Source organism: Delphinapterus leucas, chromosome 6 (genome assembly GCF_059928025.1).
Source record: "Delphinapterus leucas isolate spDelLeu-1000000601 "Yukka" chromosome 6, BTC_Dleu_Yukka2, whole genome shotgun sequence".
Taxonomy (NCBI): domain Eukaryota; kingdom Metazoa; phylum Chordata; class Mammalia; order Artiodactyla; family Monodontidae; genus Delphinapterus; species Delphinapterus leucas.
Window position 1 is genome coordinate 36,286,428 of NC_143134.1, and position 25,118 is coordinate 36,311,545.

Consider the following 25,118-nt stretch of genomic DNA (forward strand, 5'->3'; position numbering starts at 1 on the left):
AATCCTCCCCCGGTGCCTGACCCCACGTTCCAGCGCCTCCTCAGCCCTTCACAGCAGCATCAGCCACCTCCCTCAAGAAGGCTGTCACCCCAGTGGCTGCTTATTTTAAATTCAGGTACATTAGATATAATTAATATACAGTCAAATCCTCTGTTCTCCATGTTGTAAGTTTTGACAAACACACAGTTACATAATCACCACTGCAGTCAAGATATAGGACTGCTCCATCCACGCCCCTGGTATCCCTTGGCAGCCCTCATCCCGAGCCCCGCACCCACTCATCTGCTTTCTGTCCCTCTGGTTTTACATTTCCAGAATGTCATACAATATGCAGCCTTTGGGGTCTGGCTTTTCTCACTTCACAAAATGCATTTGCCATTTGCCAATGCTGGCTCTATCTGTCGTTTGCTCATTTCTGAGCTGAGGAAGTTTCCATTGTATGAATGGACCATGGCACGTTTAGCCATTCACCCAAGGACGCTTGGGCTGGTTCTAGCTTTTGCCAACTGTGAGTAAAGGATGGGACAATACACATGTGTGGGTGAGCTCTCCCCCCAAAACTCGGTTTTGATTTCTCTTGGTGAAAAGCCTAGGAGAGGGATGGCTGGGCCAGGTGGTGAGTAACTTTATAAGAAGCAGCTCTTTTTTATTGTTTCCTCCAGAGAACCCGGCTCCCCTCTCTCCTCGACTCTGCCTGGTCCGTCCTACATGCCCGAGCTTCCCCTTTGTCCACAGATTCATGGGTAATTGTCTTTCAGCTCCATTCCCTGGTTTCCCTCCCCCCTCCAGTCTCTGGGTCTCCCTCCACACTGCCCATGCCTTTCTAAAGACGCATCTCATCACGTCTGTCCCCCTCAGTCTCTCTGGGGTCTGACTGATGGGCACCAAACTGCCATCTGCAGCACTGAGGTCTCAGGACTCCCACGTCCCTGAGCCCTCCTGCTCTGTTTTTACTCCTTCCTCAGTGACATCCGTCCTCCTGGGCCCACTGGAGGGGACCCTTTCTCTGCGCAGTTTCCCGGGGCCCAGGCCAGGTGAGAGTGCTCTCTTCTGCCCGACTGCCGGGTCCTGGAACGTAGGGGTGGCTTCTCATTAAAGTATGGCCCCCCCAACCCAGCAGACACCTGGCACAGATTTGGTGTCCGAGGGGGACACAGGCAGGGAAGACTCTGCCCCAGAAAGGGGGCAAGCAGAAAAAACAGAAAAGCGGGAAAACCCCACTCTCAGCAGGAACACGGTGGGGACAGGGAGGGAAGACAAAGAGGCAGAAAGGTGTCCACCCTCATTCAGTCTGACGTTCGCGGGGAGGAGCTCAGGGTGCCCGGCAGGCGCACAGAGTGTGCGTGGGCTTGATGCTCCCACTCCTCTCCCGGGTTCCCAGTTCCTGAATCCAACCATCTGGCCTCCACGCTGGTTCCACCCCCTGCTCTCCTGAAGCCACAGGTGATGACTGAGGCTCCGGGTCCTCCTCCACCTGCTCAGAGGCAGCATGGACTCACCCTCTCTCCTTGGTGCTCTGTCTCCCCTGGCCCCTCTGGCTGCTCCAAACCCTTTCTGGGTTCTTCCCACCCCAGTCCTGCCTGGGTGGGAGGAAGGTTCACTCCGCTATGTCCACCCCCTCCAGATCCTTTGGCACTACCAGAGAGAACTTGGCCCTGGAGGCTGTCCTGCCTGGGTCCAGCCACCCTCCTGTGACCTCCACACCTCCTATCTGTCAGTTTGAGTGGTGAAGGAGGGTGCCAAGGGCTTGGGGAAGAGAGAAGGGGGTAGTCATTGAACAGGGGCAGTTTTCATTTTGCAAGATGAAAAAGCTCTGGAGATGGATGGTAGTGATGGTCGCTCAACAATTTGTTTTTGGTTTCTTTTTAATGGTGGCTCAACAATTTGAATGTACTTAGTGCCACTGAATTGTGCACTTAAAAATGGTTAAAAAAGTAAATTTTATGTTACGTATATTTTAACACAATAAAAAAATGAAAAAAAAAAGCAACGGCTTAATGAACAAAAGCCTGCTTAGTGTTGGAAGTCCCCAAAACAGGGAGGGGCTGGGGGAGTGGACAGAGGCCAGTGCTTACCTGCCCAGCCTGCAGCTCGCAGTCTTGACTGACCATGCGCCCTTAGGGAGGCTTGGACATGCAGAACCAAATGCCCAGTCCTCCAGAAAGCCTGTGCACAAGCCAAGAAAGATCTATAGCATGCCCAGCTGAGAGGGCTTAAGCAACAAGGATGTCTACTCTTTACTTACAAGAAGTCTGGAGCCAGGTGGTCCCAGGGTTCTTTCAGCAGCTCACTGATGTCGGTATTAATAGTCTGGATCAGTGTCTCTGCTGATCTTCAGGGATTTACCTCTTGATCATAGATGGCTGCTGTAGCCATCACGTCTTCACACAACTGTACTCAAGCCCAGAAAAAAAAGGTGTGGGAGATTTCCCCTTTTATTATGGTAGAAAAATTTCCCAGTAACCTTCTAGCAAAATTCCTCTGATTTTTCATTGGAGAGAAGTGGGCCATGTAGCCAAGCTAGCTCTAAATGTCTGTGTGACTGGCCAGGGGGGATGACATTTCTCTTAGGGTCCGTTTCAGTCAGGGCACATCTCAGGATGAAGCACTTTGGAGTCTTGAGTGTAGCTGGGAGCTGTTAGGAAGACAGAAGGCAATGGCTCTACAGAGTAAGCAACAGCACTGCTACATTGTCTCCAATCCTTTCTGCTGCGAATAATTCTCAAAATGCTTCCAGCTTCTTATCTCCATGTCTCGTAACACTTCCTGCCTTGTTTTATCAGTTAGGATTGCAAACCCAGTTCATGGTGGCTTTGTTTACTCACATACAGTGAACCGGAGGAAGGTGAGTACTGGCATCATTGCAGCTGTTCACTGACGTTGGGCTCCATATCTGTGATCCTCATGGTTGCAAAGTCGCTGCTGCAACTCCAAGTTTTACATCTTCATACAAGGCAGGAAGATGAAGGGAAGTGTGCTGAAATCCGCATCAATCTCTTTTATCAGGGAAGCAAGAAATTTTCCCCCAAATTCTCTCGGCAGACTTCAATACAAGTCTCATTGGCCAAAAGCCTCTGACATGACCACTGCCCAAGGTCAGACCTTTTGATGAGACAGAGTTGGTATTTCTGGCCACTGTCCTGAAGACAGCCAGAGAAGGAATGGCTGGTGGGCCAGCCAGGGCATCCACACCTCTCCTTCTGTACCTTCCATCTCCTTTGGACTGACAGCTCTCTGAGAGCAGGGATTTGCCTTGTCTGTGTTCGTGAATTAGAGTCAATTACACAGGAGTGATGTGGTAAGTAAACAGGGTGGTATGTGCTGAGCACCAGTCCTAATGAGCCTGCAGAGTGGCTGTCACTGTCATGAATAATGAGCGTCTTAAGCCCTCACATGACCCATCATGTGTCTCAAACATGTTCAAGGCTCAATCTGTGTTTGTCTAATGGAGGCTGAGAGCACATGAGGTGGGTTTTCACTCCTTTCTCCCTGCTCTCCAAGGCCTCATAAGCACATCTAGGAGTGTAAGGAAACTGTACATTTCACCGGGAACCTTCACATCTGCAGGAGGACCTCATTTGTGAGGCAACAGCCCATCAGAAGCAAAGGAAGAGTACGGGTGCATTACCAGCTCTGCCACCCTCATGAACTGAAGGCTTGGGCAGGTTATTCTACTTCTCCGGGCTTCAGATTCCCTGATGCAGGTGAGAGCTAATGACTTGAGCCTCTTCCAGTTGTGGAGATTAAATGACAGATAATGTGACAACTGCCCGGCCCAGCCTGGTGCCCAATCAATGCTTCTTTTTAAGACTAGTTCATCTTCTGAAGAACCCATGGGCCAGGTAAGACCTGTACAATTGTCCCCTTTGTGAGAGGGGGTGGAGGTTAGGAAAGCCAGAGACTACATGCGCAGAGTACAGAGCTGGTAAGGATTAGAGATGACCCAGTTCAACATAGTGTGGAAGAAGGAATAGGAGAGTGGATAGCAGTCACTGGCCTATGATCACCCAGCTTGTAGACTGTGGGCTGGAGGCAGGCCTCCCACTCCTCACTCAGTCCCACCGGTTCCTGAGGTTGAGTGTGCATTTGAGCTGGACTGGATTCCAGTTATTTATATTTATCCTCTAAATTAGACAGGGTCAGCCAACCCTTTCAGTAAGGAAAGAAAGTAAATGTTTTAGACGTTGTAGGCCTAATGTGGCCTCTATTATATATTCTTGCTTTTTTTTGATTTGTTTGTTCTTTGTTTTTTACAACACCTTAAAATGTGTAAAAACATTTGTGGCTTGTAAGTTGTACAAAAAAAAGCTGAGGGCTGGATTTGGCTGGCAGGCATGGTTTGCCACCTCCACACAAACACGTCCTGGTGCCCCAGGTGTCTGTGGAGCTTCCCTTCCTTCTTCCATCCTCTGAGGAAAGCCTGACGGTGTCTATTGTGACTTGTCTCAAGTGGCTGTATTCCGCACCTGTTCTAGAAGCCTGGTGGGGGCGGGCGGCCTGGGAGAGGCAGGTGGCTGCAGACGCCATGGAGGCGCTGGGCGCAGTGCTGTCCTGTCCCGTGTGCGTGTGCGTGGAGCTGTTTACACCCGCGGTGCTGCTCCTCTCCTGCTCCCACAACTTCTGCAAACAGTGCCTGGAGCTGATCTTGATGTGCCAGAACTGCACCCACAGCAACGGACAGTTCTGCTGCCCAGTGTGTAGGAAAGTAAGAGAGGTTTGGGGCCCTTCTGCGCCTGAGATAGCAGATTTCTTTCTGGTCATCACTTCTTGGATCTATTCCATAACAGAACTAGGGATATTTGGCCTGCAAAATGAAGACTGGCTGGCCAGAACTCACATCTCTGGTGGGTTATCAGGGGGTGGGTGGGGAGCAGGCTTAGAAGACATGGTGGGACCCGGGGCAGGAGCTACAGGAAGACATGCATTGTGGTTTAATGTTAGAGAGAAGGTTCTAACAGAACCACCAAGAGATAAAATATGCCAGTTTTCACTTATTCAGTATGTGCTGGGGTAGGGGGACATTTATCAGCACCTGCCAGGGGCCTTGTCACTGTGCCAGGACCCCAGGGATGCACAGATGAGTGAGGAGCATCCTTGCAGGAGCCAGTGGCCCTGTGTACAGTGAGAGGTCCCACAGTGGAGACACAAAAGGCTGCAGAGGAGGTGACAGCTGGGGAGAGTCTACAGAGCAGGGCAGACAAAGAGAGGATAGCAGATGCCAAGGGCCAAGAAAGGGGCCTGCAGCCGAGATGCTTAGAGCTGCTTAGTGGATAAGAAGGCTTCAGTGTGGGATTGTGGGAGATATCAGGGCATGTAGGGCATCCGCCAGGAGGGCAGGTTAGGACATATTGAAGTAGGTCTTACAAGTCATGCAAAAGGCTTTACATTCTGTCCTGTAAGCAATGGGGGCCAGGATAAATGTTTAACCTGGAAAGGGTCATACAGCATTGGTGTTGAAAGTGCACCATTGTCTACATTACGTACTCTCACGGAAACTTTTTGTACAATGACTTGTGTAGAGTCTCTCTCCCCACCTGGGACGTAAGAACTGTGATTGGTGTTTCTCCAGGTCCTTTGGGTATTTGTGGAAGGAAGGAAGGAAGGAAGAAAGAAAGGAAGGAAAGAGGGAAGAAGGGAGGGAGGGAGGAAGGGAGGAAGCAAATATAAAACAAATAGATTTCAGAAAGAGGGAACTTATGTAGGAATCTCTGTCAGTAGGAACAGAGGGTGGGCCAATTGGAGAGACAGGTGCTGGCTCTCCAATGGTAACCAACTGAATATGGAGGCGGGGGTGCCAGTGAGGAGGCTGTGTGTGCGTGTGTGTGTGTGTGTGTGTGTGTGTGTGTGTGTGTGTAGGGTTGGGGGACAGCAGTTCAAAAGCAGCAGGTGCTTAGATTTATTTCTGCTTTTCATTTTCCAACCTGGAATTTTCACTTATTTGTGCATTTATTTTAAAATCATATCAAAATAACACACGGACAAGGTTAAGAGGGCAAACCCTAGAAAAGAGCTTATAATGAAAAGCCACACTCTCTGCCCACCCCAGTCCCACTCCCCAGAAGCAGCCTCTTCTAACTTTTTCTAGATAGTTCTTCCCATGGTTACCTTCATACCTCAAAATACTGTGCTAATTCAGCTTGTTTCTTTACCATCAGTTGTGGCCACTACTGGCGTTCATTTCCTCTGATGGCTGAGTATTCAGACCACAGCTCCTCCCCCACCCCCAGGGGGCTTCATCATTACCGTTAGTGTCTAGAGTGTGATTTTTAAGTAACACACTTAAACCTCTGTTTCTTGTCCCAACGACTAGAGACAGCAGAACCGTCTGACCACCCACTCTGTGGGTGAGGCTGCTCTCCAGCTTCCCCCCTTCCAGGTGCAGACACGAGACCCTCACACTCTGAGAGAATTGCAAAGAGCACAGGAAGTGTGCTGGCGGCTTTTGTTGAGCTTGGATTTTGCAGAAAAGACAACTGGGTCCAAGAAGGATTTAAGTTGCCTGGCTGGAAATCAGCAGACGGATCTAGCATATTGGTTGTTTGGCATCTATTCCCCTCTCTAGCGTATCAACACCTGAGGGTAGGGCCAGGTGTGTCTGTCCTGTTCACTATCACATTCCCAGCACGGTAGGTGCTTAATAAAAGTTTATTAAACAAATGGAATTTAAGGTTGTTGCCAGATGGGTGGACTGCTATGTTTACTCAGGGTGGCATATGGCCTTGTCTTTTTTCCTTGTGCTTTTAAATGTAGGTTTTATAATTATTCAGGTATATGAGACCAACAGATCAGGGGACAACTGCCATTGAAAAATAGTTTGTAACTCATAGATCCCAAGAGGGGCCATGCCGCATCACAGGTGGCCACATGTGGAAATCAGGGTGGGTCAGGAAACAGGGAGATGGGGGAAATGAGGACAAGAAAGACCTTTGTTGTGGTTTCTGCAGGAAGGAACGGGTGAAGTAGGGTGAGAAGACTTAGGATTGGCCAGTTTGAATAATTTCAGTGGCCTCTGGGACAGGTAGGGCTGCCCCTAGATGTCTAGTACCCAGCCCTGGATGATTAGGGCAGGGGGGTAGGGGAATAGCAAATATAAAGGAGGTGGTTGGGTGTGGACCCCAGATGTATTGGTTTGCATGTGAAAGGCATGATCCCAGGTGAATCCTTTACTGTCTCTAAGAATTGGCTAGCCAATGGGAGGGGCCATCCCAGGCCCCAGGTGCCTGGATGTAAATAAAATACAGTAAATAGAAAATAAACAGTAAATAAAATACATGTTTAATACACTTCGGTCTTCAATGCCTAATTTAGGCATCTTCTTGAGACCCCAGTCCTGCTCTCCTCCATCACCCCAGGGAGACTTAGTCCTTCCTTCTTTGTGCTCCCCTGCACATCCAACAACACAGTCCTCTGTGAGGGTCTGTCTTCTCACCGGGCTGGGCTTCTCCAGGAGACAGAGCAGGTACTAACCAAGACTCACAGGGTGAAAGAAGGCAGGTTCCTGTTTCATCTGATGGAGTTTGTGGCGACTGTCTCTGCAGATGGTGCCCACACTAGCCCAGGTGAGAGGGCTTTGGAGCGGGAAGAGTTATTCTGCAGGGAAGAGGAGTCTTCACAGTCATTTCCTTCTGAAAGACCGGTCAGCGCTCACTCAGGCCAGTGGCCTGTTCTCTCTTGCCGCTCGCTGCTGTTTATGTGCAGGAAGGGAGGTGTCTCATCCTTCCCCATGATGATGTCACAGTTGATGATGGGAATTTGCCACAAGCTCATGCCAGCTGTGCGTTTTAGGTCATTTGTCTGAGGGGAAGGGGAACAAATGGATTGCAGAGGAACATCCTGGCTGAAAACATACTGGAGAAGTTTAAGGAAGAACTTGAGATGCTTCAGACCAAGGAAAAAAATCAGCTTGCTCAGACATGTGAAAAGCATGGAGAAAGCGTGAATCTGGTATTCAATTACACTTTTAGTTTTATTTTATTCTTGCTTAGCTACCCAATCTGCCAGATTACTTGGCAACGTTATGGTTGAAATTGGATATTTGCTCACGAGTATAGTAGAGGATTACTTTCCAAATAAATGCACATACCAACGCTGACTTCATTCTTCATTCTTAGTGCTGGAGTCCAGGTTTGGGTGTGTGTGTGGTGTTCAGCCATGCAACCCACGGCAAGATTTAAGGGACCACAGATAGGCTCAAATAGTTACAACGAAGTTGCATTATATTCAGATTTATGAGAATTTAGCTACCTTTGATTACCCCAGAGAGAGAGGGTGGGGTAAGATGGGACCAATGATTCTGCCATTCCTCCTGTTGGTTACACATGCCTATTTGGAGAGCTGAGTATGGTTCCGATGTTTAATCTTCAGCATGAGTTTTTCACACAGTACGTCATATGAACTCTTTATTGTACTCTGTATTATGCTGTACACATTGTACATTTTTACACACGTCTACAGTGTGATTTATACAAAACCATGTGGACTATACTCTAATTCCGTATTCCCTAGCTAAGGGATTTTCACGGGTAATTTGACACATGTAATCTTCCCCTTTGGTACTGACTTTAGAATGATCCCCATGTCAGATATAACTCAGATATGAATCAGATATAAAACCACTTCAGCTTTCATTCTTCACTGTCGACAAAGCCCTTTCACAACCTTGAGCCCATTTGATTCTCCCAACAAACCTGGAGGGGCAGGATGAGGCAGAGCTTCCATGTTTCACAGACTGTGTAGCACCAACCACCAGGTTTAGGTTGCTTTGGTAATGGTCAGGGATGAACTAAATCGGTGATTTCCTTGGAGAAGGTCAAAAGTATCCCCGAGTCTTCATAAACTGGCTCTAGCTTGAAGCTCTGCAGCCAAATCTTAAAGCATAGATGTGCCTCCAAAAGAGGGCTTCGTAGCTCCGGGGGCCCCCAGCACTTCAGTGCAGAATATCAAGCGTCTGTCCTCACAGGGTAGGGTTTCTCTGCAAGTCTTCACCCTCAGCCAATCTACTGGGCTGCTCCGAGCTCCACCAGACTCTGCTCTGTTCCTTCTAGCCGCCCCTCCTCCTACAAGGACATAAGTGGCATGCTTGGGGCAGGCTAGCTCAAGCCACTAAGAGGACTCAAGAGAATAGGGTGTGATTTGGTATTCCTGTTGGACTCTGGCTTTAAAAATCTCTTCCACTTATCACAAAATCTCAATGGTTCTGTCTCATCCTCAGCAGTTACCTCCCCTTCCAAAATTCCAAGACAGAGTTTTCATTCCAAGGTGCCCTTTAGCCGAGTGAAGAGGCAGAGGGGCCAGCAGGGCAGTGAGGGTCCTCCTCAATCCCTTTCATCTAAAATAGGCCCAGTTTGGGGAATTCACTGGCGGTCCAGTGGTTAGGGCTCCACGCTTCTACTGCAGGGGCCACTGGTTCTATCCCTGGTCGTGGAACTAAGATCCCGCATGCTGGGCAGCATGTTACATGCATCATGGTATTTAATCCTCACAAGGCAGTGGCTTGGCCAGGTGGGAAAGACTTTGCTCCTGGAGTCAGAGAGCACTCATCTTTTTTGCGCGGTGTGCCACGTCGCTTACAGGATCTTAGTTCCCTGACCAGGGATCAAATCCGGGCTCCAGCAGTGAAAGTGCTAGACTGCCAGGGAATTCCCAGAAAGTCCTCGTCTTCTAATCCCAGTGCTCTCCCTTCCTAGTAGTGTGTCCTTGGGCAAGTCACCTAACAACTTTGAGCCTTCTCAGCTTTCTCGGGTATAAAATGTACACAATACTATCCAAGTCAAAAGATCATTGTGAGGAATCCGTGTAATACCAGATGTGGTATGTGCTTACTAAATTACAATTCAGGCATCTTAGTACCACCCTCATCTCTCTCCTCCAGGTGCCAGGGCCTCCTGTGTAACTGACTCTTGATACCTGCTTAAGAATAGATTCAGAATGTCACCAGCCTGAGGTATGGCAGGTCCTGAGTGTGTAGGGCTGGAACAAGAAGGGAAATAAGTATCATCGACTTTTCTTTTGTCAATCAGATGTGCCTAAGGGATGAAGAACCAATATGTGGAATATGCAAGCTCTTTGGGGACCACGAGTCTTACCCAGTAGCCAAGATTTCTGATGCCTATGCAGAGAGGAAAGTGAGCTTTGCTAAGGATATTCAGCTGGTACTGCAGAAATCTGAGAGCACAGCACAGGCAGTGCAGGTATGGCTCATATGGCTCGTGTCCTTTCTCCAAGTAAACAGCAGGGCAATGTTTGGTTTCAGTTCAAACAGTTGCTGTTCTCTTGAGGGCACTAGACGGACAAAGGGGTGTTTAAATATGAAGGGGAAATTCTCTAGAGACTGACTCTCCTTAAGTGTGTCCTGAAACGTGTGTCAAGTTTTGAAATGTGCACCTTGAGAAATGGTTGAATTCTGATTGCTTAAAGGGCCTCCAAGATGATAATTTAATGGCTATTTCACCCTCTTTTAAGATGACTAAGTAAGATGTATCCTAGCTTCTATGGCTTATTTTCCTTATTTCATGAACTTTTCCCCACAAAATATAGGTTTTAGGAATTAATCTCTGGATACATTTTTCAAGAGAACAAAATTTTAAGTCACACACACACACACACACACACACACACACACACACACCCAAGACTAGATAGTCTTTCAGAAACAAATTCAAGTTCTAGTGGTAAGATTTCAGCTCTTGTAGAGAAGGAGCATCTGCAGAATGGCCAGGGCAGAGGCCCTTAGGGACTGACCTCTGGGCCACACTAGCCACCTAACAGTTGGTATCACAGGTTGTGTTGTCTGGAAGCAGAAGATGAGACACAGTTTGGGGTAAAAGATATCCAAGATTGACATCTGTAAGAAGGAGGAAAGAATAGATGAAACAGAAGGGAAGGCAAACTATACCACAGGCTTGACAAGCAGCTCCTGATCCAGTGAGGAATCTGGAGCCAGATTTCCCCATCAGTGTACCCCACGTTGGGCTGAAATGGCCAGGCTATTATAGGTCCTCTTGCTCAGCCACCAAACGTGGGCTGCTGTGGGAAGGGCACAGCAACCCCGAAGGATCTGACAGCTGGCAGCTGGTCATACCTTGGCAAGCAGCAAGTCCTCTCTGGAAAGGGGGATCTGGGCATAATATCTGTGTCTACCACAACTGACTTTTGTAGATCTTCTTCTAAATACCAAATATTTGCTAAAATTTCATTTATTATTTCCTTATTTGTCCAAGGTAGAGTAACAAAGTCTGAATTTACCCTCCCTTCTGGAAAAATAAGACAAAAATATATGAAACAACAGTTTTCAAGACACTGGACCTCAGGCAATAAAAGATACTAATCTCTGAGAGACAAGATATAAACAAGGTTAGCTCTACAATTGCCCCAGCTTATTGCCTTGAGAGAGTTTCAAGTCTGAGGGGCAGAAAGAGGGAACCCAAGCAAAGCCTGGCAGATTTCTTGAGTTCGGGAGATGGAGCTGAGACTCTGGGGAGGTCAAGGCATTTCAAGTGCACATGACAGAGTCTACAGAAGACAGGACTGCACAGAGAGAGAGTCCAGAGATCTGGGTTAAGAGTCCCCTGTGAGTATTCAACAGACTTGAATAGATCAGCACTTGTCTGTGAGGACATTACCTCAGGCCAGGGAAGGAGCCATAGGAAAGGACTGAGGGAACAGTGCCTGGAGCTCAACCAGGATCAGAACAATGCCTGTTCCCACGAATGAGACTGGAAAATCTCATAAATCCTGAGACACTGGGATGAGAACTCAAGAAGTCTTAGTCCCAGACTGGGCACTGCTCCAGACTCACCAAACAAATAATGAAAGCAAGCACTAAAAGATCATTCTTTCCAAGTAACTTAACAGTACTTCGAAACAAATATTAAGATTCATAGGAATAAAAAAAATCCAACATCAAGCAAGGTAAAATTCACAATGTCTGGCATCCAAAGATTACCAGGCAGGCAAAGACTCAGGAAAATATGACCCATAATGAAAACAATAATAAATCAATCAAAATCAAACCAGAACTGAGACAGATGTTAGAATTAGCAGACAAATATATATTAAAATTAGCACAATTGTGTTCCATATTTCAAAAAGTTAGAGACATACAAGATATAAAAAAAGATTCAAATTGAATTTCTAGAGATGAAAACTACAATGTCATAAAAAATATACTGGAGGGATTAACAGCAGGTTAGACACTGAGAAGAAAAGCTTTGTGAACTTGAAGACATAACAATAGAAACTACTCAAGGGTTTCCCTGGTGGTGTAGTGGTTGAGAATCCACCTGCCAATGCAGGGGACACAGGTTCGAGCCCTGGTCAGGGAAGAACCCACATGCTGCAGAGCAACTAAGCCCGTGCACCACAACTACTGAGCCTGCGCTCTAGAGCCTATGAGGCACAACTACTGAGCCCACGCATCACAACTACCGAAGCCCGTGTGCCTAGAGCCTGCGCTCCGCAACAAGAGAAGCCACCACAGTGAGAAGCCTGTGCACCACAACGAAGAGTAGCCCCTGTTCGCCGCAACTAGAGAAAGCCCATGCGCAGCAACGAAGACCCAGTGCAGCCTAAAAGAAATAAATTTATTTTTAAAAAAAGGAAAAGAAACTACTCAAAATGAAACACAGAGAGGAATGAGAATTTTTAAAAAACAGAATCAGTTAGCTGTGGGGAATTCCCTGGCAGTCCAGTGGTTAGGACTCAGTGTTTTCATTGCCAAGGCCAGGTTCAATCCCTGGTCAGGGAACTAAGATCATGCAAGCCATGTGGCATGGCCAAAAAAAAGAAAAAAAAAATTAGTTAGCTATGGAACAACTTCAAGTGTCCCAATATATGGGTAATTGGAGTCCCTGAAGGAAATGACAGAGTGAGGAAGGGGCAGGAAAAGTATTTTAAAAAATAATGGCCAAAAATTATCCAAACTTGATGAATATTATAAACCCACATTCAAGAAATTTGACAAACACCAAGCACAATAAATATGACTAAAACTATACCAAAGCACATCAAATTGCTGAAACCAGCGATAAAGAGAATAATATTAAGCAGCCAGAGTGGGAAAAAAGGCATGTTACATACAGAACAAAAATAAAGATGTGTCTGATTTCTTGCTGGAAACAATACATGCAGGGAGACAGTGGAGAAAAATCTTTAAAATATGAATTTAGGGGCTTCCTTGGTGGCGCAGTGGTTGAGAATCTGCCTGCCAATGCAGGGGACACGGGTTTGAGCCCTGGTCTGGGAAGATCCCACATGCCGCAGAGCAACTGGGCCCGTGAGCCACAACTACTGAGCCTGCACGTCTGGAGCCTGTGCTCCGCAACAAGAGAGGCTGCGATAGTGAGAGGCCCGCGCACCGCAATGAAGAGTGGCCCCCGCTCGCCGCAACTAGGGAAAGCCCTCACACAGAAACGAAGACCCAACACAGCCAAAAATAAATAAATAAATTTATTTTTTTAAAATATGGATTTAAAAGCAGTCAACCTAGAATTCTGTATCTAGTGAAAATATCTTCAAAAATGAAGGCAAAATAAAAACTGTTTCAGACATACAAAGCTGAAAGAATTCATAACCAGCAGACTCGCACTATAAGAAATGTTAAAGGGAGTCCTTCAGGCAGAAGGAAAATCTGGATCTACACAAAACAATAAAGAGCACCGGAAATGGTAATGAAAAACGTAACTATGTAAGGTTGTTTTCATATTATTTAAATCTTTCAAAAGATAACTCACTGTTTTTAAAATAATAATATATTGTGAGGTTTACAACATATAAAAGTAAAATACATGACAATAATACCATGAAGCCTATGAGAGGCAAAATGGAAGTACACTATTATAAGGGCATTTTTTTTTTTGTCTGCGTTGGGTCTGTTGCTGTGTGCGGGCTTTCTCTAGTTGCAGCGAGCGGGGGCCACTCTTCATTGTGGTGCGCAGGCTTCTCATTGCGGTGCTTCTCGTGTTGCAGAGCACGGGCTCTAGGTGCGCAGACTTCAGTAGTTGTGGCTTGTGGGCTCTAGAGCACAGGCTCAGTAGTTGTGGCGCACGGGATTAGTTGATCTGCAGCATGTGGGATCTATCTGGAGCAGGGCTCGAACCCGTGTCCCCTGCACTGGCAGGCGGATTCTTAACCACTGTGCCACCAGGGAAGCCCCTATTATAAGGGTTTTATACTATATGTGAAGTGGCATAACATTACTTGAAGTTAGACTGTGATAAGTTAAACATGTGTGCTATAAAGCCCTCAAACAACCACTAAAATAAGAGCTATAGTTACTAAGCTAGCAACAGAGATAAAATGTGATTATAAAAGATACGCAATCTTAAAGAAGGTAGAAAAAGAGGAGGAAGGGAACAAAAAGCAGATTGGGCAAATATAAATAAATAGCAAGATGATAAAACTCAAATCTAGCCATAGCAATAATCACATTAAATGAAAATGGTCTAAACACTCCAATTAAGAAGGCTTTTGTCAGAATGAAACAAAATCAAGACCCAACTCTATGCTGCCTATGATAAATGCACTTTAAGTATAAAGACACAAATAGGTTAAAAGTAAAAGAATGGAAAGAGACATGTCATGCTAACATAAATCCAAAGAAGCTAGAGTGGCTCTGTTAACATCAGGCAAAGGAGATTTCACTCCAACAGTATTACCAAGGGGAAAGAAGTTCATTTCATTTTGATTAAAGGATCAGTTAATCAAGAGAATAATAACAGTCTGAAATGTTTATGCATTTAATAAGGAGGCTTCAAAACATATAAAGCAAAAACTGATAGAACTACCAGGAGAAATAGACAAATCTGTAATTTTCAATACCATTCTCTCAATAATTGATAGAACAAGTAGGCAGGAATTCAGCAATAAATAGTAATCTTGAACATTATTAATCAGACCTGACTGACATTTATGGAACATTCTACCCAGCGACAGCAGAACACATTCTCAAGTGCACACAGCTCACCAAGCTAGACCATAAAACAAGTCTCAATAAATTTAAAAGGATTCAGGGACTTCCCTGGCTGTCCAGTGGTTAGGACTCCGTGCTTCCATTGCAGGCGGCATGGGTACAAGCCCTGATTAAGGAACTAAGATCCCTCAAGCCATGCAGCGTGGCCAGAAAAATAAATAAGTTAAAAAAAAAAAAGGATTCAAATCATACAAAGTATGGGTTCTGACCACAGTGGAATTAAATTAGAAATCAATAACACAAAGATTTTTGGAAACTCTCCAATTATTTGGAAACTAAAAAGCATATTCTAAATATCTCATAGATCAAAGAAGAAACAAAAAGGAAAATTAGAAGGTATTTTGCACTGGATGAAAATGAAAACAAAACATATCAGAATTATGGGGTGCCACTAAAACAGCGCTCAGTGGGAAATTTTAATTAGAAAAGAATAAAGATTTGAAATTACTGACCTCACCTTCCACCTTAAAAAAGTGCAAAAAATAAGAGCAAAGTAACCCAAGTAAGCAGAATAAAGGAAATAATAAAGACAAAAGCAGAAAATAGTGTGATAGAAAACAAAAAACAATACAGAAAAATCAATAAAACTAAAAACTAGTTCTTTGAGAAGATCATCTGAATTAAACTTCTCAGCAGGCTTCTCAAGGAAAGAGAGAGAGAGGGAGAGAGGGAAAAAGGGAGAAAGGGGAGTGGGGAGAGGAGAGAGAGAGAACACAATTTACCAAAACCAGGAATGAGAGAGGTAACATCACTACAAATGCTATAGATATTTAAAAGATACTATAATAAAGAGTCAGACTCCATGTTTGATGTTTGACTGCTCACAGCTTTTAAGTCTCCATTTTCCCTCCTTGCCTTCTGTTCCACATCCAGAAAAGCTGAAAAGCAAGCGTAGGTGCTCCCTTCTTTGGCACCTGTGGGAGTTTAAACCACGTAAGCCCAGCCTGGCTGTGGGAACCTTCAACACCTCATAACCACCATAAAAACTCCAAACCAATCTAATCTGCGTTCCTTGCTCTCTCAAGCTATTTTCAGACCTGGTTGGAAGCTGCCCTGCTCTCCTCCAGAAAGCCTCATTAGGTGAGTAATAGCCCCTTTTCATCACCTCTTGGTTTGTGTGATGTCATCATCACTCTTTCTGTTTCTGAGGAGTGGCTCCAACAGATAATAAGGGACTATTGTGAAAAAGTGTATGCCATTAAATTTGACAACTTAGATTAGATTGTGAAAGACACAAAGTATCAAAGTTCTTCCAGAAGAAATAAGTTACAAGAATAGCCATTTTCTATTAAAGAAGTTAAATTTCTAGTTAAAAACTTTCCTACAGTAAAAACTCTAAGCCTGAATAGGTTCATTGATGAATTTTACCAAACATTTAAGGAATCAATACCAAATATACACAAACTTCCAGAAAATTGAAGAAATGGGAATTTGTCCCAACTCATTCTATAGGACCAGGATTACCCTGAAACCAAAACCAGGCAAAGAAAATTACAATATCCCTTATATGCATTGATACAAGGATCTTTTTAAAATTTTGCAAATCAAATCCAAAAATATATGAAAAGACTAATACATCATAACAAAAAGGGGCTTATTCCAAGAATACACAGTTGGTTTAACATTCAAGAAACAATCAATATAATTTACTATAATAACAGAAGAAAAATGAAAAATCATATGATCTCAATAGACAGAGAAAAAAATTTAACATCAATTTTAGAAAACTCACCAATCTAGCATTCTCTGGTTCTCAGACACTCACTGGGTGTCCAAAAACTTAATTCAATTCTGACACTATCTCTAGTTAGTGCAGACCCTGCAGGTTAAGGGCTGTCCCACTTCAGACACCAGTCACAGCTCTGAAGTTGCCACATGTACTTCTGACTCACTGGTTATACACCGGGGGTCTCCTAAAACCCCCTCCTCAGGTTTGATAATTCACTAGAATGAACCAAAGACCTCAGGAAAACACTTTACTATGTCCACCTCTTTATTATAAGGATACAACTCAGGAATAGCCAAATGGAAAAGATGCACAGGACAAGGTAAGGGCTGGGGGGTGGTTAGAGGGGTAGCTTCCATGATATCTCTGGGTGCCCCATCTTCCCAGAATATCAATGTGTTTACCAACCTGGAAGTTCCCCGAACCTTTTTTAAAGGTTTTTTGTTTGGTTAGTTGGTTGTTGTTTTTTTTAAATTGAGGTTCCATTATTTAGGGCATGATTGATCAAATCATTGGCCATTGGCGATTGAACTCAATCTCTAGTCACTCTCCTCTCCCCAGAGGTTGAGGATGGGGCTGAAATTTCCAAACCTCTAATCAAGGTTTAGTCTTTCTGGCAACTAGGCCCCATCCTGAAACTATCTAGGGACCCACCAAGAGTCACCTAACTAGCATAATCTCAGATATGTTTGAAAGGGGTTTATTGTGAATTATAAGAGCTGCTCCTATCACTCAGGAAATTCCAAGAGTTTTAGGAGCTCTGTACCAGGAACCAGGGACAAAGACCATATATTTCCCATTATACCACAGAATAGAACATAATAAAAGGCATCTATGAAAACCTACAACCAACATCATGCTTAATCCTGAAACACTGAATGTTTTCCCTCCAAGATCAGGAACACCGAGCAATGTCTTTCTCATCACTGCTATTTAACAGAGCAGATTATGGAGGTTCTAACCAGTGCAATTAGGCAAGAGAAACTAATATAAAAGCATCCAGATAGGAAAGGAAGAACAAAACTGTGTTTATTCATAGATGACATCACTGTCTCTATAAAAATTCTGATGAGCTTTACAAGCTACCAGAACTAATAAATGAGTTTAGCAATGTTGCAAGATATGAGATCAATATACAAAAATCAATTGTTTTTCCTAAATATTAGCAACAAACCACTGATAATTTTTAAAATTTAAATATCACTTACAATTGCAACAGAGATTTAAAATGCTTTGTGGATATCTAAGTCTTACCAGAGATGTGTGATATCTGTACCTGGACAACTATTAAATATTGCTGAGAGAAATTAAGAGGATCTAAATAAATGGAGAAATATATACTATTCATGCATGGGAAGGCTCATCGTGGTTGAGATGTCAGTTCTCCCCAAGTATTTCTATAGATTTATTGCAATCACAATTAACATCTCAGCAGGTGTTTTTTTTGTTTTTTAATTGACTAGGTGATCCTAAAGCTCATGTGGAAAGGGAAGGGTTAGGGTTAGGGTTTGAAAACAAAGTTAACACTACCTGAATTCAAGAATTGTTCTAAATCTTTGTTAATCAAAGGAGCATGGCAGTGGCCTAAAGATAGACAAATAAAACAGTGGAACAGAAATAAACCCATACACATAGATACCTGACTTTTGACAAAGCTGCAAAGGCAATGCAGTGGAGAAAGAATAACCTCTTCAACAAATGGTGCTGGAACAATTGAAAATCCATATGCGGCAACAACAACAACAAAAGGCAGAAAGGAAGGAAGGAAAAGAAAAAGAAAGAAAACTGCATCCATTCCTCACAACATGTGCAAAAATTAACCCTACATAGATAGTAGACCTATATATAACACCTAAAACTATACAATCTGTAGAAGAAAACATAGGAGAAAAAGAATCTTTGTAAATACATATCTGATAAAAGATAAAGAATAAAGAATTCTCAAAACTCAACAATAAGAAAACAACTCAATAAAAATAGGCAAAGTATTTGCACAAACTCTTCACAGATGAGCTATACAGATGGCAAACAGCACATGAAAAGATTCTCAGCACCACTAGTCATTAGGGAAATGCAAATGAAAACCACAATGAGATACCACTACACACCTATTAGAAATGTTAGACCATATCAAGTGTTGGTGAGGATGTGGAGGAACTGGAACTCTCATACACTGCTGCTGAGAAGGTAAATGGTACAAACAGTTTGGAGAACAGTTTAGTAATTTTTCAAAAAGTTAAATAAATGATCCATTCACTCCACCTAGGTTTCAAATCCCAAGAGAAAAGAAAATATATATGCATACAAAAACTTGTACACAAATGTTCATAGCAGCTACAGCTGTAATAGACAACAACGGGAAACAACCCAAATGTCCAGATGAAAGGATGAACACATTGATACATACAATAATCCATGAATGAATCTGAAAATTGCTGTGTTAAAGAAGCCAAACCCTCTCCCCAAAAAGAGTATGATTCCATTTATATAAGATTCTAGAAAAATGCAAACTAATATACATTTACAGAAAGAACGTCAGTGATTGCGTGGGTAGGGGAGGTCAAGGATGGTCGTGAGGGAGGAAATTACAAAGGGACACAAGGAAACTTTTGGGGGTGATGGATAAGTTCACTATCTTGAAAGTTATCAAATTGTATACTTTTCCCATGTCAATAATGTTCAACAAAGCTGTTTTAAGAACTTAAAGGATGTTTTGAAAAATTGGGTTTATTGAAAGCTAGTAAGCATATGGCAGTATCAGTAAAGAAAGCATACACTTTTCTCATTCTTTCATTCTTTCGGGTGCCATTGGGTGCTAGACACCAGGTGTCAAACGGTGAGCAGGACAGAGGCTCTGTGCAATGAATTTATGCCCCTGCTGCTCACAGATGCTTTGGTTTGACCAGTAGATTTTTCAGTCTTTAGTATCTAGATTCTGTCAAAGGAAAAGGATTGAGTTACACTGAAGTTCAATGGTGGTGAAGAAAGAACACAAATAGTTTTGTGAGATACCCCCATGGTAGATGCTGAGTGGGAAGGCTCTGCTACAGGACACCCTCCTGATCTCACTCCTATGTTCACTTGGGAAAGCCACCTCACCATGGATTGGAGAATCCAAGTGTATTTTAAATGATATTCAGAGTTAAGCAAACTTGTTCTTTTGTGAACTTTGTGGGACTTGCTGTCCCTTTACAAAAAATAATTTTACTGCATCACCTATTCCTTTTTATCAAGACAAAAATTCAAATGACTCATTCAACCTAATGAATAAGGTATTGAAATCTGTTATTGATTTACTTGTTTAGTATTTGTGGCTCTGTTCTCTAAATAAAGCCTAAAATACTTATCAGAAAATATATAATTTTCCATTTATCTATCAGAAAATAGATCATTTTACAAGTGTAAAACAATCCACAGTTTGTAGCATTTTAATATTCCCTGTATGTTACGGAAGTATAAAGTTTCTTGGAAGCTAAAGAACAACCAACCTAATGTTCAAAACTCAAAGGAAATACAAAGAAATATTTAAAATTTTAAAAGACCCAAGTGGGTGAAGGATACAAATGAGATCATTGGCCTGCTCTTTATTCATTTCTTTCTCTCTTGCCTGAGCCAACATCTCAGAAAACATTTGTTTCCATGGCCAGTAACACTTTCTTGATTGGAGTAAATTGAAATGGCCACTTGACCTCTGGGACCCCAGCCTTTCCTGGCTGTCCCCAGTTCTGCCACTAACTCCTGCTCAATGTTTTTCCACCTCTCTCAGAGATTCTTCTCCAGCCCAGACATCTGTCCTGAGCTCCAGGCCCACACTTACAATCCATTCCACCTCCCCAATTCGCCTACCTCTCCCATCTCTCCTGCCCACTATCATCACCATTGGCCTGGACTCTCTAATGGTTCTCACATGGGCTCCTCGTGCCCACTGTGTCCCCACTAGTAGCCAGAATCATCCTTCAACATTTTAGATCAGGCGTTCTTTTGTTCAAAATCCCCAGCTGGTGAGGGGTGCATTATACTGTGAATAAATCCATTGCCTGGCCCCACCTGCCTCTCCGCCCTGCTTGATCCCACTCTGAGCCAGGCTCCTGACTGCTCCTCAGACATCCTTGTTTCCATCTCAAGCTTTGTCCTCATGGCCTTCTGCCTGGAAAAATCTTTCCCTCAGATATGGCCATTGCTTGACCATCATCCAGAGTTCGGATATCTCCAAGATGTCTTCCCAACCACCCAAAATCGAGAGACACCTCCTCCCTCAGCCCTCTGCCCTACCCCTGATCCTGCTCTATCTTCCTTATCTTTCCTCAGAGCACTTGTCAGTACCATGAGATTCCGTTGTATATTTATTATGTCTGTTTTTGTTGCCCTTGAGACTAGTCTAATGGGTCAAACAACACACCTAAACACATACTAGGCAGGCAACTCACGATGATGAAGGATGGCAGGCAAATCTATTTACCAGCTAAACTGGCAATTTAAAAACATGGTTTTGGGAACGGTGATTCATGATGAATCTTCAGCTGGTGGAGAGTCACATTATTTCGAAGTTCGCTCATAATGTTAGAATGTTTTTGTATTGTGCTATTGTGAACTATGGTGATGTATATGAGACCTGTAGAAGCATATAGAATGGAAGAACCTCTCCATTCTATGGAAGATCAATTTGTTAAGTACCTACTGCATTCTGGTTTGGTGCTAGGCACTATATATCCATCATCTCATTTAGTTCTCTTCAGCACCCATGATCCCCTTTTCACAAGACATGGGATCTAAGGTACAGAACTATTCAGCTGTAAGAGCCAAAATTACACCTAGGGTTGGCCTGACCTCACCATCCGAGTGCTTTCCCCTACACTTTGTGTCTCCCCTGAGGGAAGACCTGATCACAAAGGTGATGCAGAGCTGAGGTTGACAGGATGAGCTGGAGGACAGGCCTGCCGGACAGGAAAAGGGCACTGTAGGTCATGGAGAGTCCAGAGTGAGACATCTTGACTTTTTCTAACAATATCACAATGGGTGGGTTTGTGATTTCATTCCCCTAAAAGTTATTCAGGTAACTCCTTCCATTTGGGTATTCTTTTAGTAAGGGTCTACATTTGATTGTAATAGAAACTCATAAGCAATGGCTCTTTAAAAAATGAGGGGTTCTGTTTTATTTTTACTTAATGAAATGCCCACAGGTAGGGAGTCGAGGCCACCAGCTTGGTGACCCCATGATGCTCCGCCCTCTTCTCTCAGCTTTGCAGTGTGTGCTGTTGTCAGCGCAAGATCATGAGGAGCCTGCTCCATGTGAGCATTGACCCCGGGTCCCATCAGGAGAAAGGGGAAGGGTCAAGCCTTGTCTCAGAGGCATCTGCCCACTTTCAGGCAGCTTTCCCAGAAGCTGCACCCAACAACTCAGACTTCTGCTTCTGTTGCACACCTGGTCACCCCTAACTACAAGGGAAGCAGGAAATGAGTAAGTATTTTTAGCTGCCCACACATGCTGGCTGGAAGAATCAGCGTTCTTTGGTAGGAAAGAGTTGAAAAGTTGGTACTGGGCAGGCAGCCAGAAGTGTCCACCACCCCTAAGGAGTTCCTGGTTCAGGGAGGAGAGGAGGCAACGCCATGAACCAGGTGCCCAGGCCTGGACTCTGGGAGCCTTTCCTAAGAAATGTTCACGCTGCCCCCACAGGACACGAAGAAGTTCATCCAGGAACTCTCCACCAGTGCCGCGGACACACTGGCCATGATCGCCACCATTGGAGACAGCCTGCTCAGGGGCATCAAATGCCGGATTGCCACCTTGAAAAGGCAGCTGGAGAGCGAGCACTCCTCCAAGTTGGAGAAGTTACAGCTGGTTGCCCGGGAACTTGAAGCCCCCCAACAGCTTTACCAGCAGATGAAGATGCTCCTGCAGCATCACGCTAATGCAGTACAATTTCTCCACGAGCATAAAAGGCTCAAGAGGGAGATGGTGAGACTCATGGAGGGCAGCATGTCCCCCCAGATCCCCATCAAGGACACTATTTCCATCAGGCGCTATTTTCAAGAACTCATTAGAGGAATAGACATCACTGCCTTTGTCCCCCCTGAGACTGACCAAGTGCTGGCCAGCGCAGCTGGGCTCCGAGAGGCCTGGCAGGCAGGCTGTGCCACGCAGGGCCGTCTGTCCCCACAAGTGCTTGAGGATATTTTGTGCAAGGCAGCGTCGGGCTCAGTGCCAAAACCAAATGACGAGGCAAAGCTTCCTGGGAACCCATCTCATTCTTCCTCTCCTTCTTCCACTAGCATGTCCTTGGCACAGGGAAGTGAGGTTGGGTCTAGGGAATCAACCGTATACGTAGTATTTTGGTCTCAAAATGTCAGCAACTTTTATCATTTTGGCTGTAACGCGAAGGTTGCTAGATTTTGCTTCTTAAAAAAAAACAAGATTCTACATGGTGGTTTCTCTTCATTTGGGGTCTTCTGTTGCTAATTGATCAGCCAAAGCTTTTTCTTTTCTTTATTTTTTTAAATGGAAACCTGCTTTAAAAGCTAGTTGCTTGAAGCTCATGTAGGAGGCTTTGAATCCTGGGGGCCGCTGGCTTGGCTGTCAGGGTGGGTGGTGCAGGAGGTGAGCTCTTGGCACAACTGAACAGACAGCTTTGTGCTCTGATGACTTACGGTGCACTTTTAGCTCAGTTGAGCCTTAGATAGTAGAAAGCGCAATAGCAATGATTCCCCGGAAGTGAAACCTATGGCTAGCTCCGGACTGTGGCTTTTGTTCCTTTCCCATCACAATAACTACAATTTGTTGAGTGCTTAGGATACAAACAATACTAGGCATTGTTATGTTAATGAGCTAATTCCATTCTCAGAATAACTGAAAGAGATGAGAGTTATCACCTCCACTTTACAGGAGGAACCTCAGGGTCAGAGAATTTAAGTAAAGAGCCCAAGATGACACAGTCATTGAGAGGGTGGATCGTAATGCAAAATCAAACTCCTCCTGGTGGAGGCCTAGCTTCTTCCAACCTACCCCAGAGTCTCTGAAGGCGGTACTGATCTAGATATATCTCCTTAAAGAACACTGCTACCATTCTTCAGGAAGGAGCTCACTCAATTCTAGCCGACCAGTTTTTGGTAAACATCTACCATAAAATTCACTGTTTATGGAATCCTTAGTAGCACCTGTTATGCACAAACATTGCGTTTAATGCTTCACATAAATGACATTGTTGGAACCCACTCCACCTTAGGAAGTAAGCTGTAGAGTCCCCGTTATACAGATGAAGAAACTGAGAAGGGTATCAGTGATTTGTCCAAAATCGCAGCGGCCAGAAATCTATCATTCTCAAGCCCATTCTCCTTCCTTCTACCTCACTGTTAGTCGTGACTGTGAACTGGGGAAAGGGTGGAGTAGCCTCGGGGATGATAGGACCTAGACTCAGTTGCTGTCAGGATCCTGCTGCCCCCCGCCCCCCCCCCACCTTTGTCTCTGCTTCTCAATGCTTGCTTTGCTTCTTTCCTGTAGAATGACCCCCTTCTCCCCTGTCATCACAGCTTGGGGGCTGGACTAAGGGGTTCTCTTCTCCCAGTGCCTGTTTAAGACATCCTCAAGGAAAGGACTCTGCTTGGCCTAGACCAAAATCCCATGGTCCAAGTGGGGCAGGAACAGTACCCCAGAGCAGAGGCAGTGAGGACACAAACACAGATGACCACGGGAGCCAGGCTTGTAATAAAATTGAAGAAGGCGAGAGGTGGGGGGAAGGTGGGGGCTGTGACAAATAGCAGAGCCCATGCTGGGCATAAAGAAAACATTGTCCTTTTGGAATGTAAGCTGAGTGCTCCAGATTTTTTAAGAAAAGCAAGAAATCCAGACTTTTTAACGTTAAATATCTTGATTCTTTTGAATGCTCTCAGTTAATTAAAAATAGATTTAAAACATTGCATGGGCATCACAAAGCACTTCTGTGAACCAGATGTGACCCCCAGGCCATCACCAGTTTGCAAGCTCTGGCAGAGGTGGACAGTGTAATAACAGCCCACTTCACCCCAGGGGTGCTGGGGTGTTTGCCAAACCTGGGGCCTCCCTCCTTCTGCTGTGACTCCTTAGGCAGCAGCACTTCCTGGCACTTACACAGGAAAGCAGGAGGCCCCTGGACTCACGGGCAGTCAGAGTGGGTGAGATCTGGGGAGGCACTGGCCAGACATCAACCTCCAAGATCAATGCGCTCCTCGTGCTCCGAGCTAAAACCTGGGCGCACTGAGGCAGGGCCCCAGGATTAAGGGGAAGATTAAAGATAAGGGTGTCTGCTGTGTAAAGCAGGGAGACCAAAAGGCAAATTGATTATCTGGACCCAGCATGCTGAGTGAGGGGCCAGTGGGAGCAGCTGCACCAAGAGCCCCAGTCTCACCTGGGGAGGGAGTGATGGAGGGCGGGGTCAGAGGGAGTTGCAGGAG

At 44.7% G+C, this 25,118-nt stretch overlaps 1 protein-coding gene across 1 annotated transcript; it reads left to right on the plus strand.

Annotated features, from left to right (window-relative positions):
• The first annotated feature begins 1,607 nt into the window (after nt 1-1,607).
• On the plus strand, nt 1,608-23,924 carry LOC149748903 (tripartite motif-containing protein 54-like). Its single transcript, XM_089912620.1, has 6 exons — nt 1,608-1,713; nt 2,784-2,845; nt 4,376-4,705; nt 7,786-7,944; nt 10,020-10,190; nt 22,369-23,924. The coding sequence occupies exons 1-6, from the start codon at nt 1,608-1,610 to the stop codon at nt 23,149-23,151; spliced, it is 1,611 nt and encodes a 536-aa protein (XP_089768746.1). The 3' UTR covers nt 23,152-23,924.
• Nucleotides 23,925-25,118: the final 1,194 nt, after the last annotated feature.

What these genes read in the sequence shown, in the direction of transcription:
- LOC149748903 (XM_089912620.1), top strand. Translation starts at nt 1,608, where the DNA reads ATGTCCACCCCCTCCAGATCCTTTGGCACTACCAGAGAGAACTTGGCC. An exon ending in ATACAGTGAACCGGAGGAAG is followed by an intron (nt 2,846 to 4,375) that starts GTGAGTACTGGC and finishes CTGGTGCCCCAG; the next exon opens with GTGTCTGTGGAGCTTCCCTT. An exon ending in GCACAGCACAGGCAGTGCAG is followed by an intron (nt 10,191 to 22,368) that starts GTATGGCTCATA and finishes CTGCCCCCACAG; the next exon opens with GACACGAAGAAGTTCATCCA.